A 15,821-nucleotide genomic window follows, 5' to 3' on the forward strand; every position below is an offset into this window, starting at 1 on the left:
TGCGATGCACGTTGCAAGGAGTAGTTGCCATGGTAATGTCCTTACCTATGTAAGAAATCAGCCAGGAGCCAGGGTGCAGGTGCCCAGTTCATTTGTGGATTAATTTTCAAAATGTCGGAGCATCAGGATACTAGTTTTAATCATTCCTGTATCAAGATGCCCGTGGACCCGTTTAGCAGGCAACCTACACCATTGTATGAACGACCAAAGGCTCTAAAGAACAGACGGTCTAAATCCACAGAGAAGAACCACAAGACAAATTTCACTAACAGAATAGATGAAACGGAACTACAGAGTCATATTCCTGATGGAAATGTCGAGCACTTCATGGAGTTTTTGGACAGTATACCTGACTATGGGGACATTCATCATTTATCCAATGAGCAGTTCAAACAGAAGTTGGATTACTTGAAAAGAAAACAACGGACCTTGCTGAAAAATTTGAAAAATTGTCTGGAAACGGAAACTGTTGAAAAGATTATGACATCCTCAGCAGCTTCAGCAGATATGGAACGCAAGAAGTTAAGACAGTGGTGCCTAGACCACAATAATTTGAGTCTCCAAGGATTGAAATGCAGTTTTGAAGAGTCCAGGGTCGACAGTCCTGTACCATTCCCTTCTGGCAAATTTGCTGGTCTTGCAGAAGATCAGGACTTTCTCACATATCGGTACCAAGTCCCTGGAATTCCAGCAGATGACAGAGGTAGTTTCCAACTCATCCTCAATAATGGCTATGAATTTAATTTGTTATTAGGTGTAAGGATAAGGACGCCAAAACACTGCATAACAGAAAGATTCACTCGGCTACTAAAAGTTGGAGTAATTGGAGCCCGGCAAAGAGCAAAGAGAGCATCGATAGCGAAGCTGCAGATAGCATGGAAACAAAAAGCCTTCCTCCGGACAGCCCAAAAAAGTGGCACCCCACAGTGCCAAAACCCTTCAATTTCACAATTAGGTAAACTACTTTTCTATTCTCGGAGTCCATATCAAAACGACATTTCTCTTTCGTACCTCTGACTTTTTCAGAGAAGAAGCAGAGAGGTACATGTCAAATGTAGAAATGCAAGCTGAGGAACAGGGAAATAAAAATGCAACGGATAAGAGATGTACTCCAAAGAAAAGGCATGCACGACCAATTCCTCTTACATCAAAACTTCCCATGTACGATAAGTTACTTGCTGAAAAAAAAGAAAGGTGGGGTGTGCATTTTAGCAATTTCAAATGAGATCAGTCCCAAACATCCTGTCGAATGTCCATTCAAAAATTTCCAGAAGTCGAATGGTGCGAGAAGAAAGCATGTGGAGTTTAATGTCGCAGGTCCGCCCTTTCAGATTGGAGTGCGCTCGTAGGGCCCTCACACGTTCTAGCCCACAATTATTTCGAAATGGAGTTGAAACCAGTTCGTGCCACTTTACTCCAAGATTCAAAGCAAGACCTGTACCAAAAAATTTGTTCAACGTTGATGTATACGACCAAATGCTAGAAGACGATTTTTACAGGTGATCAATATCTTGGATTTACAGTTACTATGAATTAAATCACCTGCTAATTTTTAAGGAAACGCTTACAGAACACTTGCCAAGAAAGTTAGAGCTTCGGAATTGCTAAAGACGTCATCTCTACCTCCTTCGATGGCTGCAAGGGCACGGATCAAGTCTGCGAGTGGTGACTCTAACAATCTGTCTGGCAGGGCCAGTGAACGAGTGCGCGAGGGAAGAGAATCAACTGGAGCAAGCGTGACACCTTTGCCATCTGAAAGGTCTAGATCAGCGATGACTACCACCAGTTTATCTACAAAAGGCACCAATTTAGCAGCACTATTAAGGTGTCAAGCTTCCAGGTATAATATACAATGAGTTAATCTCTTTAATGCTCTGTATTTTCAATGCCAGTTGATATTTCTTTATTCACATTCAGAGAAAAAATGGAACGCGAGATCCAAGACCGTATGGAAGAAAGACGCAGAGAACAGTTCCTGAAGACCAGGGAGTCTGTGGTGAGATGCAGACCTGCCTGGCGAGCGCTAAGGGCTGCTGCAAGGTAGTCAAAAGAGAATTTAAACGGGGAAACATCGTTAGCACGAGTTCAATGGTATTATTCTTTTTCGATAAGGCACGAGCACGAGAGAGATTTGGCTCTAAGAGCGTCTCTGCGGCGAGACGAAGCCAGGGAATTAGCGGAACGCCATCGACTCCACATGGAGTTGATGCTTGGCCGTGTGACGCAAATCCCGACATTATTTGAACGTCACTCACAGGTAAAAGAAGACCTTCGAGCATTATTCATTCAATATTTCTTATGGTGTGTCATTGATACGCTAAAAAATAAAGATGGAGGAATATTTTCAGAACTTTCGAGGATCGCTGATCTACTGTAACTCGCCAAAGGCCGCTATGAGGACTTGCAGTAAATCTAAAAAGAAGAAAAGACCGAAGCGATCCAACTCAGGAAGCGTCGATTCCTATTCTAGTTTGGTAAGTAGCTCGAGACCGAATTCTGGGTCCGTTGCAAGTTCCGGCACTCTAGCGTCGATGAGCCACTCCTCAAAGTCAACTGGTTCGAGAAAATCCGTCAAGTCATCCGGATTGTCAAAGAAAAAGGGGGATCGAGGTCCCCTGAAGGTTTCCATAAATGAAACGGCGGAACTGATCGAAGACAACGATGAAAAGTATGAGAGGTACTCAGGCAACACAACGCCCAGTGATGAGAATAACGCGAGTGCGACCGAGAGCGACGAAAACGATAGCGTCGAACGGTTTGAAACAAAGTGAGTTTTTCATTTATAATCATTTTGATCAGTGTAGAGGTATACAATGCGGATATTTTGAATAAGGAGATAGTCATTTTAACGGACAAATTGATCTTCACTCGGGAATAGTGCAATGAAATTTATCTTCAGACCATATTTTTTTTGCGCAGCAAACGCGACTGCGATATCGTCGATTTCGATGTATGCGTATAAGCGGAAATATAAAACAGATGAAACGATTTTATCATTCGTTTTACCGTCAATAAATAACTACTGATATGTATAAATTCATTGTGTATATCAGTGTAAATAACACACTATAAATCATGCCCTGTACCGGATCAACATTCGGTTATTTCCTAACGTAACTCTATGATCACTCCATACATAATATATTTACGTAAAGGGTACGTGGGAAAATAAAAAATAAAATGTGAATTAAAAATAAATGGAGTCTTAAACGGTCATCGTGTCCAGGATCCATTTCATGTAGTAAACGACACTCGAGTAGACTCCAGGAAATCCTTCAATTCCACAATTGCGAGGTCCGAAACTGACCACCCCATACTGAATATACTTGGGTTGACCATTTGTGTAAATAGCAGGGGCTTGTAGAGGCCCTCCGCTGTCGCCGGAGCAGGAATCCATGCGATTGGAGCCACCCGCACAAAGCTGTTTGTACCAAATATCGACCTTTTGCTCTTTGTAGATCTGGGCACATTGCTCGTTCGGTACAATTGGTAGTTTCACCTTGAGCAAATCGTTGCTTCTGTATCCCGTCTCCGTGGTACCCCATCCGGTTACTGTCACCTGTGCGATTAGTCAATACACGATAGATCGTACGTTTGGTAATGGATATGCCTACGTAAACCAGGGTCTCGAAGTAAATCAACGACGAACCTTTTTGTAATGTAGCGTCGACGCGGATCCGATCGGCAGACAAATGGGGCGTACGCTGGGGGGTCGGAAGTCCGCGTCCCCGTTCAGTCTTATGAGAGCTATATCGTTTTGCAATTTATCTCGCCGGTATCCCTCGTGAGCGTGGAATCGTTCGATTAAAAAGTCCTGGTACCTCTCGGCGCAGTTGGTCTCGACACCCTTCTCCCTATCGCAGTCCCTCTCTGTGCTGAGGTCGTGTTCTCCTACCCTCACTCCCGACAGTTTCAACCCCGAGGCCAATCCAGTGACGCAGTGGGCCGCGGTCAGGACGTAACGCTTCGATATCAGCGAACCGCCGCACCTAAACTCGGGGGCCCGTTTCCCGGCGATGTTGTACGCCACTAGAGCCATCCAAGGGAACTCGAGTACAGCGGTCTTGTTACCGCCGAAAATCTTGGACTCCGTTATCGGGCCGCACTTATCGTGATCCAGAAGCCGCAGGTTAGGGTGATTGGTAACGTCAGGGGGTGGTTGGACGTTGGTCGGATCGTCCGTGTACTGCGTCGGAGGTGTTGGGGGTACCTGTGAGATCGTGCGTTGAAAAGTTCGAGATAACTGTCCTCCGATTAAAGTCCATTATCGTTAAACCAGGATTTCGTCCGAATCGTTATACCTGCTGGACCTGAGGACAGCATACTTTGGGTGTGCTACCGTCGAATCCGCAATGCGACCTCTTGAGGGTGTCCAGGATCGAGGGTGGCAGAGGCCTGGGTCCCTTTAAGAGATTCAAAAGGGCGTTGCATTCGTTTAACACGATGCAGCTACCCTGGGTCCTCGATGTCGTAATGCACGTCTCTTCTGTTGGGTAAATTAGGAGAAGTTCTTTGAAAAGAGACGTCGAGTGTTCTTATTTTCGGGAGGGGTGGGTTAGAATTATGCAGGGGGTGCCCAACAACCACCGTTTGCGGGATGACAAACGGTAATCCAGTACCGATTAAAACCAGAAGCGACACCATGTATATGCAGGCCGTATCGTTATACTAGAGATTTCTACGGGTATACAAGCGTGGTTGGGAACCAGGAAAATACCGTCAGAAGTATAGAGTTGCGAAGATTATCGATGGATAAATACGCGAGGCGTGCGTGTGTTGAGATGTTGTTTATTCCGAGAACGCCATATTTCTCACTACTTTCCTCCTTTGAGATATTTTTTGGAGCGGCCTAAGCCCTGGATATGGAAAAACAGGTTTTCGAATGCCGGTTACTCTACAATACGAATATCACGATGCGAAAAACACACGCAAGAGTATTTATAGGAATACGACGTACGCGATTTCACGCACTCTTATGTAGAATTAACGTTATTCATTGAAATCGATCGGACGAATAAACATTTCACTGCAGACGCGTAGTATCGAAACAACAGGATATGAACAAAGGAGTGGATCAGAGGAATAACGAGGGAAAAAGACAACCCTGACCCTTCATTCTTGCGTTCTGAAAATATCAAGGTACAACAATGCGCCGATTTACGAATTTTTCTGTTCAAAACAGATATGGTACAGCAATGACGCTGTCCAAAAGAATACAAGATCACGTCGACGATGATGCGTCGTGAGCGCATTCTTGCTTGATTTTTGAAAAATAATTATACTATGTAATAGATTAACAGGTACAAGGAAAAGTCATAGCCATATATACATGTATGTATAGCAATTTGTCAATGTATTATACTACATAGATAGGCAATTAATAGTCGTGCAGTATCATAAACATACGATTGCGAGCCACCACCTGCATCTTAAGTTCAATTAAATCTACTCACGTCCATCAGATTTCCAAACGACGAGTAAAAAAATAAACACCGTGTGAAATAATAGGTTGAACATATTTGTTTTTTGATCGATTACTGCGACTTGTGGGGAAAAAAACAAGGAATATCCCGGGACCGACCACGCTCTCCGTTCCGTCCGCACTGTCTCAAACTCTACAGCTGGAAGATCGTCTTGGCGAATAAACCTGCGGAGCCGGACGTCTTCTCTCAACGCGGTTCGCGGAGGGCGTTACCAGGGGCACATTTCACTATCGACGCTCGACAACGACTGTCAAGTAAATACCACGGACACGTCCCGGAGCGGTTGACCTCAACGCTTGGACGACCACTGCGCGGTTATACCTAGGTGTAGATGTGTGTAATAAAACATTGCTGTATAGGTTGCAGGATTCTAGAGGAATGAGCGAACCAGCGATTCCAAGTCTCTGTCCATCGTTTTGTAATCCCACATCGCCAACTGGATGCCCATTTTCGAATCCTTCGCGATCCGATCGGATGCGTCGCACCTTTCTTACGCAGCTAAACGCACCTGCGTCGATTGATCCAACGTCTCGACGATTTATCGTATATTACAACGCGCGTAACGTATTTACATACATATGTAATTGCATGAAATGCGTCAAATGGCTCACAACTCACGCGGAAAGGAAAACGACTCGTTGGTCGATCCGCGACGCGTCACACGTTTCCCTTCGCATATCATTAATCACCGATATCATTCCTGGAATAATTATCGCCTGGCGTTCGTATTTACGTATTTAACGTAATTGCCCACATTTTATCACATGAGTATATTCATTGGGTATAGCGTTACCCATACCGCTGCAGGTGATCAGTTTACCAAGAACGCCGAGCTCCGAGGATGCGGTCCCCCGTGCGTAGGTGTATACGTATATCTTACGGAGAGACATTTAAATTATCGCATTAAGCAGCCAAAGTGGAAAATATAATATCTAGATGTAGAGGGCAACAGGTTATCGGTGTGCTTTGAATGAGATTTCGTTACGTCAGCCAGCTGACGGGGATTCACCGTAAACTGGTATACGTTCTTGTGTGTATATGCCCTCGCTGCGCATTAAACCATTCGCGGCGATTATTTCTTGGAAATATCAGCAAGCTTCTTATTATAATCATAGACGAGATTTTGAGTTTCATTCCGCGTAGCGCGGTATGGTATATTTATACGTATGCATAACTACGCGCTCTACGCGTTTACTCGTTCAACATTTAATCACATACATCGACACACGCTTGATAAATTGAGAGCGGAAACTCCGGCGTGGCGACGCGATATCCGTTCATTTATTGACCTATTTACCCATTCATCAATTTATCATTTATCCTAATTATTATAATTAATCGGCGTGTGCCATTGCGGTTCGCGCGATTGCAGGCCGCTGCCGAAGCTTATCGTTTCCAGTGGTGAGGAATTCAGCATCCGATGATAAAAAATTCAGCGCTCGCGGTACAGAAGGACGTAAGCAAACAATCGCATCTATACTTACCTTGAACGCTTTGGTCAGACGGTTTTTTTCGTACTCGACAAATATATTCATAACCAGTCGCGAGAATCGGCCCACACGCCGAGAACACGTGCGAAACAAAACAACACCTGAGACGAACGGACCAAAGACGCGTCTCCTGACCTTTATCTCTCCACTCGGGTTGGTGAAATTCAAGTTTTAACAATCTCTTGCCATTGCTCGCAAGGTAGCGAGTCGGTGTTTTTCGCATTTAAAATCGGAAGCTCGATTGCTTCGCGAAAATACAACGAGCGATAAGTCGAACGATACCGCAGACGATCGTTCGACGCAGGAAATCGGCGAGGATCGGCGTGAGTGGATTCGTATAAAAGAACACGGGTGTTTAAGAATTTTCAAATATCTATATATCAGTACCGAAGCTTGTCAATATTGATTAAACGAAATATCACGAATGCATCGTATGTCGCCGACGACCTCGTCAAAGTAATCCTCCGTACGATCGCAACGCGTCAAGGTTGTCGTCGGTGTGCACCTCGAATCCTGCGACCAGCGGCTCCATCCGTCCATTTCCTCGATCGGTTTTCCTACTTCGGACCTGTGGTTGTATGCAATTTCTTCGACGATCGGAAGTCGTTATCACATCGTCCACACCATGTACCCGCTACGCTCTGATCTTCGACAGGATCCACGGCATGAAACTGGATACTCTGGTGTAAACGCCGGGCCAGTTCTGCATACCGCAGGGCGAAGGTCCGAAGGACACGATGCCCGCGGCCGTCCACTGCAGGGTGCCCCTGTTGCTCATGGCGACGGACATCAACGGCCCCCCGGAGTCACCCCGGCAGGAATCTCGACCTCTCTCGCCACCGGCGCAGAGCTGGCTACTTCCTAGATTTATAGAGGCGGCCTGGTAGACGCTCGAGCACTGCGCGGGTTCGGCCAGCGGTATCTTCAGCTTCAATTTGACGTTGGACTCGGACCTGGTCTCCGTTTTTCCCCACCCGGCCACGAAGAAGAACCTCGAGGAGGTCGATGAGTTCGGGGGAAGGCAGATCGGTCTGATGAAGCTGGTGAATGGGACGTCGCGAGACAGTCGGAGCAGCGCGATGTCGTTGCTCTGGTCCCGCGATTGGGGCTTGTAGTCCTCGTGAGCGATCTGTTCCTCGATGCCGACGGTGACGGGGTCGTCGGCGCAGTACACGCTGTCCCTGCCGTCGGGAAGACAGTCCCTGTCGGTGCTCGTGTCGTATTCGCCGAGCCTGACGCCGACGAGGTTCCACGACTTGGGGAGGTCCTTCCCTTTGATGCAGTGCGCCGCCGTCATGACGTAACGCTTGCTTATCAGTACCCCTCCGCAGGCGGTGGTTCTACCGTTCGCTGGAATTATTTTCTCGGTTCAACACATTTTCAACACAGGAATGCGACGGTGGTGCGCGACGACAAAGGCGGAAGGGGCGCTTTCGACGTTCGACTTCGAATGTTTAATCAGACTTACGTTTCGTGTACTCCAAAAGGGCCATCCAGGGGAACTCGGAGAGATCGGTCCTCTCCCCGCCCACCACTCTCTGGGTTAGATCCTCTCCGCATTCGCTGGGCAAGTTTCTGTTGGAGGACAAGTCCCACGTGCCGACGTTCGTCGGTCCGGAGTTATCGGTGACGACCCCGGGGTTCGCTTGATCGCCGCGCGGACGGGTGGACGTCCCGAGGCTGGGGCAGCAGACCTTCGGGTCTTTACCTTGAAATCCGCAATGCGATTGTTTGAGAAGGTCGTAGGCGTCGTTGCGAAGAGGACGGGCCTGAAGAAGCTGAACTAGCTCATCGCATTGACTTATTTCGACGCAATAGCCAGGAGCATTTCTGGGAGTTTGGCAATCGTTAGCTCGCTGGTAGCTTCGTTCTGTAATGATGGTTACAATCCGTAAATAATGTACAAAAACACCGAAGTTTTAACGGAGACGCGACCCAAGAGTCCACTTTCGCGGGACGCAGAGCGGAGCGAAAAAAATAGTCATCGAGTTCCCGACGAAAGACCGAGAAAAGGTCGAGGGAAATACCCCCGGTACTTTACGTTTCCCGCAACTGTGGCGTGTACAGTGCGTATTCCTGCGATATAACGTGTTTGTCAGAATCATATTGATCGTTGTAATTACAGCGGTCTTTCGAAGAACAAGAGACTTTCCAGTCGCGGATGGAGAATCATCGTCATCATTATCGCTACCACATTATCATTAGTGTAACATCGTTAGATCGCGCAAGTCGGGGATTCGAATTTCCCATTACGTTGCGCTATCGCTCTCACCGACCGCGGACGTCTACGAGTGTATGGATTCACGGAAAATAATGAGGATTTTCTGGACAATCGTTTGGAAACCACGTTGAAAAGGTGACTGACATAACGGGGTGCCTATACATACATACTGTCGCTACCAGTCGTGCTCAGGGAATAATTTGTCGTACAGTGATTATTATTATTACTTGAAGAATACCGTAGAAGCCGCATCGGAGTATGCGTAGTATAATTATCTACCGGTAAACAAATTGTTGATTCAAATTTTGCATTTTCTTGTCAGTCGACTGATAACAACTGACCCCGATCCCCGTCCGTCAGCAGTCTACTTGTGACTCTTCATCAATACCACGATTATCAGCCGAGTTATACCGATTGAATTCATCGAGAGCGAGATTCGGTTGTGAGATCACGCAAATTTTTCTGACCGCTCGCGCCGCTAACAAGTTTTCGAACCGTTGAAATTATTCTATGTATATGAGTACGTTGACGATTCCATAGCCTAGGGCGATAGTGACGTTTGTTTCATCGGAATTTTTCCTAGATAAACGCGGATCGAAGAGAAAAGAAATAAACCGACGACGACGACGACGACGACGACGAACAAATCGGAACAATAATCAATAAAAATACTCACGTGAAAGCACTGCGGGCGAAATAACTTGGAGTAATAAAGCGGTCCGCAGGATCAAGGAGATGAAATAATTGTAGTTGAGATGCCCCATCTTAAATCGAAATCTGACGCAGAGTAGGATCGATCAACGATTACTCTCTGCAGTGCGAGCCAAGTATTCGCCAACTAATGAATATCGTCGGTTGTTCAAAGTCTTAATCTTCCAAGACACTGACGCAAAGCCTCGAACTCTGGGCGTCAACTGGCGATGTGTATCCGCCGGCAGTTCGTTCCCAGGGTCGACCGCTATTTATCCTATCCCCCTTCCTCGCCTTGTTGACTTGTACACGCTTTTTCGAACCGTAATAATATAATCCGTACGTAAGGATTCCCTCCGCTCTCAATGCATCGTAGCGTAATTAATAATGTGTATCGTTGTAATCGGACAACGTCGATCGGTCCAATGCAACAACCCGCGAAACTTCGGCCGACTATCCGAGTCGCGTAACAAGGAAAACTGCAGCCGCAATCGTCCGGTTCGTAACTTGGACTAGATCGTTAGTCACGTCCTCCGGAAAATACGCGGTTTTTCTATAATTTTCTCTCATCGGTTCGCCACCTCGTTGGTCGGACGATCGTCTACGTTGCATACGGATACCTACGCCTGGACCAATTACACATTCAAAGATTTCGTACTAAAAAGGTTTCATGCGGATTTCCTCAAGTTATGCGTTCGCAGGCTGATTTCAACACGTTTGTTGTATAATTAACGACAATTCGCGTCGTTTTCATCAGAATCGCTCAATAGTACAGACGATAGGATTTACCGTTCCGTAAAAATGATCGGTTATTGCCGCCGGTCACAGTATGGGGAATCCATAGGAGAACTTAGTCAGAATTCTGCGAACGAAGACTGGGAGCAAATTTTCGATGATTGCGTGCGGGTGGCATGTGCGGTAAGAAGTGACCTCGTTGCTCTGCCCGTTTTACTACTGAATAATCAACGAGGCGTGGAACAGCTGATCGGGAACATTTATAGTTATATTGTAAAATATTATTGGCGAGTTGACGAACTCAATTTGGGGCAGTGCAGGTCATGGCCGTTCGCCACAAAATGCACGATATAAAACGTATTCCCAAGGTTTCTTTTCTAGTATCCTCGCGACGTCGCGACTCCGCCATTTATCGTTCTTAGATGGTAAACATCAACGGTAATGAACTTAAATAACCACAGCTGTGTGTCTTGGTGTGAACAGCCGATAAGCGATGAAACGTCGCAAGTATTGATTTTCGACCGGGTGGAAAAGGGGAGAGATTCGGCTTCGATTTGTCGACGATAAATTTGAACCATTTTATTTTTCATCGACGTCCTCCGGAAATCACATATGCCGTTACCACATATCGAGGCCAAAGAACCGGAAGGGCTGAACGCTCATTATTTTGACATTGAAGCATTTTTTCAGCACAAGGGTGAGAAGCGATCGCCTTTGTGGCCGCATCAGATTTTCGTGGTTTACGCCTTTCCGATCCTCGGCCCTCGATATGGTTACAGAAATGCTCCCGGGCTGTCAGGGTTCGATATTCTCCAATATCCACGAGGCGTACTCCGACATCTTCGTGTAGACAGCGGGCGTCGTGGATTCACCGCAATGCATGACGCCGAACGATACGACGCCGATGAGGTAATATCTCGGGGGTCCATCCAGAGCCTCGACCTTCATCACGGGTCCTCCGCTGTCACCCGCGCAAGAATCTTCACCGAGTATCCCACCTCCGCACAACTGTTCGTGTCCGATTTGCGCCCTGAATCTGAAAGCTCGTTTGCATCTCTCCAGATCGACGAGCGGCAGCTTTACGGTTTGGAGTATTTTGCTGGTCTTTTGAGAATCTGCAGCGACGTTATTGTTTTCAATATTTTTGCATTCCCTTCGCGGCGAGGAGTAGGATCGAGTAATCCTCGAGTAAAGACAACTCACGTATATCGTATATTCCCCATCCGGCGACCTCCGCGGTTTCTCCAACGTAATTTTTGCCGAGCAGCGTACCCCGGATCATGCAGATCGGACCGACGAGGTCTGCGTGAATTAGAACTCTGCTGTAATGCAGCCGTCAAGAGCTAATGTTAAATTGAATTTTCCAAACTACTCGAGCGGTCGGCGAACAAAAAAAAAAAAAAAAAAAAAAAAAAAAAAAAAAAAAATCAAAAAGGAACCAGCCAAACGGGACATCACGATTCTCACCGATCAAACAGAGGTACGTACGTACACTTTCTACTCACCGTTAAATCGGATCGGACTCGACAATCTAACGAGAGCTATATCGTTGCTGAATCGAGGGTTGTCGTACCCCTTGTGCACGATAACGCGCTCCGGAGCAACATCTTGTACAGGATCGCCGCAATATCCACCTTCGCAATCCGGATTCGTCTCGGTGTTGTGCTCGCCCAGACGGATGCCCGCTACGCGATATCTACGATGTACACAAAAGATAGGGTCGAACGCCGATCGAATGCCCTCGTGCGGATTATTCGCTTGTAGTACTTATGTAAACAATACGAGTCGAACTTCTTACTTGGGCGGTAAATTGATAACGCAGTGTGCTGCTGTGACTACGTAAAATTGGTTTATCAAGGTTCCCCCACATTTGTACTCGAGGTGTCGTTCTTTCGCCGTTGCGTTCCCCGCGTCCTCGTCGACTGAGGCGTAACCGATCCTCGCAATCCAAGGATAAGCACCCAAAGATGCATTTCTACCCCCGATTATACGGTCGGTGTTGCTGACACCACATCTCTCGTGATTCAGCAACGACCATCCGGGATGGTCGCTCGCCTCTGTTTGGAATTCGCATCAATAGAGGGGTATTTTTTGTCATTAATCTGTGCGAGTATGTAACGTGTTGTTCCTTACCCGGCAGGGCGTCGAGGGGCACAAGGCCGCTCAAGATGCAGGGTAATAATCGACACCACGTAGAGATCCGCATCATTTATCTGCAACGTTCGTCGCGATTATACGCGGGGTTATATGTATATAGGGGAATAAAATTTATCGGATCGCTATAAATAATTGAAACGACTGTTCTGTAGCTGTTCCATATGCTCACGCGGTTGGATATCCGTTCTCGTGGCTACCGGAACAGGAATGAAATTCCACGTCGTTAGGTGATCATCCGCCGTCGAGTTCTTACCGCAACGGGATAGATCCTTCAAGACACGTGTTGTCCTACGTTTTCTTTATACGTCCAGATGTAAAGTGCGCACGTTGATTACGATCGAACACGATCCGTGAAACAACTGGGATGCTCTGTTATCGGTCCAACGCGATCCAAGGCTCGATCGGCGGCTTATGTAGCCGGGCGGCTAAGCCGATAAATTTTCAACGATTATTCATTCGCTTTGCTTTGACAGCCCGTGAAGCGTTGCATCGAATACAGACGCACCTGCCTTTGTATAACTCGATCTCGACGCTGACTACAGAATCAAGTAATACTACTTTTCGCTGGTCGGATTTGAAAAATGTTGAATAAATAATAAAAACGATAAAAACTTGATAGGCTTTATTTTATTGAATGACAAAGCTGTGATCGATAATTCAAGATGTTGCAGCCACCTTTTGAACTTCCCTAGAAGTAATTTGTGGAGCTTCTTCTCCAGAAGACGAATTTACGCTTGTTTCGGAGTCAGCCGAAGTCTGCTCATCTACGGTAGTACTTGTAGAGTCCTCCCTGACACCTTGGATATCTTGCGAATTTCGGTCACCCTCTTTCGGGTCAGACACAGTCTTCTCGTCATTAGAGGAGGAAGAATTAAATTCCGATTCCGAGTCGTCGGAACTTCCGAGTTCATCGGAGTCTATGTCCAGTCCTATTGCCAGTTTCTTTTTGCTGCCGCTCCTTTGCTCTTCACTTTTCCGCTTGACTCCGGATCCCCCAGCCATTGCAATTTTGAAACCTTCTTCGACAGCGTCTCCGACTTTCTCTGTCAGAGTCGACCTCTCCTTTTCATAATTTTTATCTTTAAACTCGTGCTTTGGTTGTGCACAAAGCCTCTCTAGTTTTCTTTTCTTTCGTTCTACAGCCTGCTCTTCCCTGGTGGCCTGCTTGTCTATCCATGATTTTAGTCTCTTTTCTTCGTTTATGTCTCTCAACCTTCGTCCGCTAAGATCACGGCATGCTTCTCGATTGGTCGTCTTCTCAATTTGAGCTCCGATGGCTCTCAGCATCGATCCAAAGCCACCCTTACCGCCAAGGGTACGCAGAATGATGTCTATTTTTCCATAATCGCAGATATCGTCGTCTGTGAATATGTGTCCGTTGTGTATAAGGTAGAATTCGGTTGGTCGCATCCCCTGAAACCGTGAACCAATATGATATTTCAATGATATAGTCAGGCTCAACTTTTCTAGAATAAGTTCAGGTTATGATGGAACGTCATGAGATTTCCTTACCGTTAATTCCGTAACTTTGGTTCTAACATCTCTTGCCGTTACACTATCCTCGAAAGAACAGATTGCTCTCCGATTATTCTCAACAGTCACCTGATTTCGCGACATATTTTACTTCAGAGTTGATTTCCTTGTTTACTTCGCAACACGATTTGGAATGTGTCAAAATACAATGTCGTAGGTGCAACCTTCAGTTGTTCCGAGCGACCGTAACTTGCGCCGTCTATCAGCGGTCTGCTAAAACATTTTAGCCGTCGCGGCAAGGTTTTAAATTATTGGTAAATCAAATTGCTACCGCTGCGCAGTTGCCGGAATGGCGTTCTATTTCTGGTTCATCGTTGAAATTTATACTATCATCTGGAATAATAACAATCACTAGGTCGCGACGTTCCGATTGGTACGTGAACAAAAATTAAAAAAATTAAAAAAACACGCCAGAAATCGTGTGGAAAAGTTCGCAAAGCAACCTTTGCAGGGTTCACCTGTGTTCGATAACAAATATAATGAATAAATAAATACAAATTTTCCATAGATTTCTTCACGACTAGCGGTGAAACGTACGATGATCCAATCCAAAAAGCGCGAACTCTGGAAATAACTCCGTAACTCTTGATGCTTATACTATAACGCTACCTACTACTACTACGTTGAGCAATCGTGGTCAGGGGCAAACAGCTCCTGTTTATACGTACTGCCAAATTCCGATGGGCCCAGTGGACGATCTTGCGTACCAAATATATCAATTCCTCCATCATATTAGGGATGAAGCTACGGAGGGCACAAGGAAGAATTAGAAGGAAGGAGAAATGGAAAAAGATCAAAAACGTTCCTCGAATATCCGGAACCGAATTGAAAATCATCCGCACCTGCAGTAGAATGCATCGCGCGATATATAAGCCAATTATTCCGCATGCCTTCGTTGCACACCTGTACCTACCACCGTTGCAGTAATGGCATTGTGTGTCGGTGTGAACGACGTATCGTACACCTAGGATATCTCCACCCATCGAGATAGCGAGCTTGGAATATTCATGTCACTCGTTACCATCTTGCCCGGAGTGCGGGTTAAATATATTCGGGGTGCACGATATGCGAATACCTTAGCTGGTATTCTGCCAACCGACGTACGTACATAAAACCGATCTTAGGTGCATTCGTTACGTCCAACTATCCAACGACCATGCAAATGCCTCCACCTATGATATGCATTCATTGCGCTCCGCCGTTCATCGTGGAATTCTTTTTTTATTTTTCTTTTTTTTACCGTAACCGATACGTTCGCGCGCAACTTTAATTATTTTTATCCTTTCGGACATTCCGCGGTGACTCTACGTGCAAGGGATCTTCCGATTGAAGCGGGCAAATTACCCCAAGTCGATTTCCAATGATTTCAGTCGATCGAACATTCTGCAGCGTATCTCGAGGTACCGACCAGATTCCCCTCCAAGAATCTCGCGAGGGTCTTCCGGCCTCTGTGCGACCAGGAAGGGTTAAAATGAACTTGATCGACTTCAGGGTTACGAGGCGAGCGTCGCA

The 15,821-nt window shown here is 46.3% G+C and overlaps 4 protein-coding genes across 6 annotated transcripts; 1 reads left to right on the plus strand and 3 right to left on the minus strand.

The window, feature by feature from the left end:
* The first annotated feature begins 111 nt into the window (after nt 1–111).
* On the plus strand, nt 112–2,989 carry LOC105691827 (protein FAM161A). Of its 2 annotated transcripts, none has more exons than XM_012410557.3 (8): nt 112–668; nt 755–955; nt 1,027–1,194; nt 1,272–1,499; nt 1,571–1,840; nt 1,918–2,040; nt 2,113–2,257; nt 2,331–2,989. In XM_012410557.3, exons 1-8 carry the CDS (start codon nt 112–114, stop codon nt 2,769–2,771), a joined length of 2,133 nt encoding a protein of 710 aa, XP_012265980.2. In that variant the 3' UTR covers nt 2,772–2,989. The 2 variants fall into 2 exon arrangements, with proteins under 2 accessions (XP_012265980.2, XP_025602188.2); XM_025746403.2 differs by having other exon boundaries at nt 2,349–2,989.
* LOC105691807 (melanization protease 1-like) lies at nt 2,874–5,974 on the minus strand. 2 transcript variants are annotated; one of them, XM_020855813.2, is made up of 4 exons: nt 5,454–5,974; nt 4,302–4,510; nt 3,650–4,210; nt 2,874–3,559 (listed from the first exon to the last, which is right to left on the minus strand). In XM_020855813.2, exons 1-4 carry the CDS (start codon nt 5,515–5,517, stop codon nt 3,206–3,208), a joined length of 1,188 nt encoding a protein of 395 aa, XP_020711472.2. In that variant the 5' UTR covers nt 5,518–5,974; the 3' UTR covers nt 2,874–3,205. The 2 variants fall into 2 exon arrangements, with proteins under 2 accessions (XP_020711472.2, XP_048507968.1); XM_048652011.1 differs by having other exon boundaries at nt 4,302–4,486; nt 5,454–5,963.
* Nucleotides 5,975–7,327: 1,353 nt separating this feature from the next.
* Nucleotides 7,328–13,158, minus strand: LOC105691829. Its single transcript, XM_012410565.3, has 9 exons — nt 12,946–13,158; nt 12,753–12,832; nt 12,418–12,676; nt 12,125–12,315; nt 11,823–11,921; nt 11,417–11,734; nt 9,871–9,987; nt 8,442–8,843; nt 7,328–8,323 (listed from the first exon to the last, which is right to left on the minus strand). Exons 2-9 carry the CDS (start codon nt 12,826–12,828, stop codon nt 7,608–7,610), a joined length of 2,178 nt encoding a protein of 725 aa, XP_012265988.2. The 5' UTR covers nt 12,829–12,832; nt 12,946–13,158; the 3' UTR covers nt 7,328–7,607.
* Nucleotides 13,159–13,383: 225 nt separating this feature from the next.
* LOC105691830 (replication stress response regulator SDE2) lies at nt 13,384–15,805 on the minus strand. Its single transcript, XM_012410566.4, has 2 exons — nt 14,289–15,805; nt 13,384–14,189 (listed from the first exon to the last, which is right to left on the minus strand). Exons 1-2 carry the CDS (start codon nt 14,391–14,393, stop codon nt 13,434–13,436), a joined length of 861 nt encoding a protein of 286 aa, XP_012265989.2. The 5' UTR covers nt 14,394–15,805; the 3' UTR covers nt 13,384–13,433.
* Between the last annotated feature and the right edge of the window lie 16 nt (nt 15,806–15,821).

Source organism: Athalia rosae, chromosome 3 (assembly GCF_917208135.1).
Source record: "Athalia rosae chromosome 3, iyAthRosa1.1, whole genome shotgun sequence".
Classification (NCBI taxonomy): Eukaryota; Metazoa; Arthropoda; class Insecta; order Hymenoptera; family Athaliidae; genus Athalia; species Athalia rosae.